At 37.2% G+C, this 3671-nt stretch overlaps 1 protein-coding gene across 1 annotated transcript in view; it reads left to right on the forward strand.

Moving 5' to 3' along the window:
* The first annotated feature begins 810 nt into the window (after positions 1 to 810).
* Positions 811 to 3671, forward strand: part of LOC107670306 (dedicator of cytokinesis protein 9-like) — a 12755-nt gene continuing 9894 nt past the window's right edge. Inside the window, exons 1-5 of the mRNA XM_016462872.1 lie at positions 811 to 832; positions 1097 to 1203; positions 2470 to 2592; positions 2993 to 3106; positions 3226 to 3231. Of these exons, the coding sequence (XP_016318358.1) occupies positions 811 to 832; positions 1097 to 1203; positions 2470 to 2592; positions 2993 to 3106; positions 3226 to 3231 (372 nt within the window). The remainder of the gene's footprint in view (positions 833 to 1096; positions 1204 to 2469; positions 2593 to 2992; positions 3107 to 3225; positions 3232 to 3671) is intronic.

Genomic DNA, 3671 nt, shown 5'->3' on the forward strand with positions numbered 1-3671 from the left:
TCTCTTTCTTATTGTTGAATCATGAACACTGACCTTAATTGAGGCAAGTGAGGCCTGCAGTTCTTTAGATGTTGGTCTGTGTTCTTTTATGACCTCCTGGATGAGTCGTCGTTGCGCTCTTGGAGTAATTTTGGTAGGCTGGCCACTCCTGAGAAGGTTCACCACTGTTACAAGTTTCCTCCATTTGTGGATAATGGCTCTGACTGTGGTTCGCTGGAGTCCCAAAACCTTAGAAATGGCTTTATAAACCTTTCCAGACTGATACATGTCAACTATTTTGTTTGGTCTCACCGCGACCTCTCCTGGGCGCTTCAGCGTTCTCTAAAAGAGTAAATTTCCTTCAAAAAAAGAGCATTTTCTAAAAGAGCTCCACGAGCGACGGGCGTCTTTTTAAAGATGGCTTCCCGCTCGTGTGTTTCTGGATGCGGTCGTTTCCTCTCTCTCTCGCTCTCTCTCTCTCTCTATATATATATTGTTCCTATGTTGTAGAAAGAGTCCAAAAACATTTCACAGTATTTTAGAGGGAAATAAAAGCAAAGTGTGCTAAATATTATGTACAGTATTTAATCATTAATATATATAACACTGCAATTTGAATATTAATTCAACACATTTTATATATGAAAAGGGTACACTATTGTAAAATTGCCAAGTGTCTTGTTTGTAATTCATTTTTATCATATTTACTTTTGAAAATCCTACTGTCTTGTCTATAATTGGTAAGAATGCTTGAGTTAGTTTTAAGTCTTAGCTACCAAGGACACATGTCTAATTTTTTCAGGTATTTACTCTTAATGATTACACAGTAGTATGTGGAAGGTTTCACTATCAGGCATGTTTCTTTCCTCATCTTCTCACCTCCTCATATCTCTCTCTTCCCCATGTCTGATAAAGTCCCTGAAGATATAAGTTATCACTCAGTATGTTAAGAATTAAAACATTTCATGACAGGACTCACTCCAAACAATTATCCTTCACCTTTTCTACCAGGCATTATCACACATCTGGCTGTTTTCATATGTCTGTTTTTTTTAATGGCATTGCTTCAGGAAAACTCCAAATGTGAATTGTAATGGTTGTTTGTGTGTTTGTGTAGGCACGTTTAAACAGGGCTGTACTGCATTCAGAGTGGTCACACCAAACATCGATGAAGAAGCGTCCATGATGGAAGATGTGGGGATGCAGGATGTTCACTTTAATGAGGTGAATATCTGTCTGAAAGCCAACAAACCATTCATTCAAATCAGAGGAGAAACAAATAGTCATGATGCTCAGCAAAAAGCAAGTTCACACAGTAGAACAGATGGAGCAATGAGAAGCCGCCTTTTACAGTAGCTGCTATCAGAAGCAGAATTCAGGAGAAGCAAGTTCAAGACTGAATTTGAGAAATAAAAATAAAAATGTCATTTGCAGGGCAGAATTTGAAATTCAAAGGTCAGCAGAAGCAACAGTGATAAATGAAGTGCTATTAGATCCATAAAGTGCTTGATTCATTTTGAGAATGATTGAATCTGTATTTCTGATGCGCATGAGATGAGTAAAGAGCACTGCTGCAGAAATATATCTCATGAGTCATGACTTCCTACGTATATGTTTTACTGCGGTATCCAATAACTCCATTCATATAATCCATAACCCATTGTTTCTATTAAAAACACATTGAATGTCCATATCTGAATCTCCAGGTACAATGTGAATTGTCTGAATGCAAAACTGCTGCATGCCGTTACACAATCACGGCCAGAATGTATTTGATGTTTAATATTCAATTTTGAAGTGGAAGATTTTGGACCAATAAGATTTCACTTGAGGCAGGGCTATCATATTTTGATCAACAAAATGACTTGCATTTTTGTCACATCATATCAAGTTAAGATACAGCATTATAGAGTGTCAGTGTTGATTTAGTTTAATATTAGTGCAGTAAAAGAGGGAAGCAATAATCTAATGTCCATGTAACTGATGGTGGTTATCAGTGAGCTTATCTCCACTGTGACTGATACTCAACTCAAAATATATATATATTATTATTTCAGCTAGTTTCCAAAGCAACATTTCTCATTTTTGTTTAGATTAACTTGGACTAAAACTAAATCTGAAATTTAAAAATGACAAACACAACAAAATTAGTGAAACTTTTAACAATTAAAATTAATTAAAAAATGAACATTTAAATAAAAAATGGAAAATGTTTAATAAAAAATAGTACTTCAACGATACCTAAAGAAAATATGATTCATTGAGCAAAAATTATTTAAAAAGTGAATTTAGTTCATTTAAAAAAGGTAATTTAGTCAAAATTCGAGCACAGATTACATTTGCATTTGTTATGCGGAGACATTCAGTGAGACTTAAGCGAGACTAAATACTTTTGTATTCACTATGCAAAAATATCTTTATGTATATGAGACAAATCTGCATTGTAAGGTTTTAAATGTTTAAGTGTGTGTTTGTTTTTGTGCCTCCTAGGACGTCCTGATGGAGCTTTTGGAAGAATGTGCTGATGGTTTATGGAAAGCAGAGCGTTATGAGCTCATCTCTGACATCTACAAACTCATCATTCCCATTTATGAGAAACGCAGAGATTTTGAGGTACAGCAGTAACACACACTGCAGAATAAAAAGGAGTGTGTGTTGAATGTCTAAAGCCTCGTACACACCGGGACGATTATCGCGCGTGCTTATCGCCGACGTTTTTCGGCGCGTCTTTGGTGTTCATACCCAAGCGATTTTCGCAGGCGATGAGCCGAGTGAACGTGCAAATTCACTCCCTGACATTAGATGGCGCTTAATGAAAAACAGAAATAGCCCGGTACACATCGAATCCTATTTGATCTGCAATTCCTCTCCATAACAACCCGGTGTGAACAAGCCTTAAGGGTGTGTTACCGGAGCTTTTACTAAAATTACACACATCAGTACAGAAATTGAAACTCACCTTTAAATCAGAGCCGATGTGTTTTGTAAACCCTGTTGTTGATGTTTGTGACAGAGACTGGCTCACCTCTATGACACCCTGCACCGTGCGTACAGTAAGGTCACAGAGGTCATGCACACCGGCAAGCGCTTGCTGGGAACGTATTTCAGAGTAGCGTTCTTCGGTCAGGTGAGTCTTATCAGCTTCACTCATCATGTCTTTATCAGGACGAGCTCTATAATGACTCTTTATTGTGTCTTTATTTATCTGTCATATGATTCATGTTTCTGCTGGTTCACTGTCTGAAGGCAGCGGTAAGTCTTGTGTGTTTGAGTTGAACTTTCTGTGGCCTAACATGGACTACTGGATTTCTATGCTCATGTTTTATCTTCAGCTTTGGGTGTAAAAAAAATATTTTATGGGATTTTGAAGCCTCCAACGTATAAACATTACAATCTGGTCAAATAAAACAACAGTATTGCCCTGCTGACATAAACTTTGAGTTTAGTTGCATTGCTGGCTCTTGGTGTGCTTACCTGCATCTCCTGCTGCACTGATTTTCTTAAATCCTTTTGTGTGTGCAGGTATGTGTGTTTTGCGTTTGGTTGGTAACACATAACATGTCCATGAACCTTTTTTGATCAGCATCAAGATTTTTAGGTTAAAATTTACAGCATATGAATTAGGCCTGGGCGATAAAACGGTATCAATATTTATCGACGGTACACCTTCTTCGATATCGATAGAAAAAATG

Source organism: Sinocyclocheilus anshuiensis, unplaced genomic scaffold (genome assembly GCF_001515605.1).
Source record: "Sinocyclocheilus anshuiensis isolate Anshui unplaced genomic scaffold, SAMN03320099.WGS_v1.1 scaffold732, whole genome shotgun sequence".
Classification (NCBI taxonomy): Eukaryota; Metazoa; Chordata; class Actinopteri; order Cypriniformes; family Cyprinidae; genus Sinocyclocheilus; species Sinocyclocheilus anshuiensis.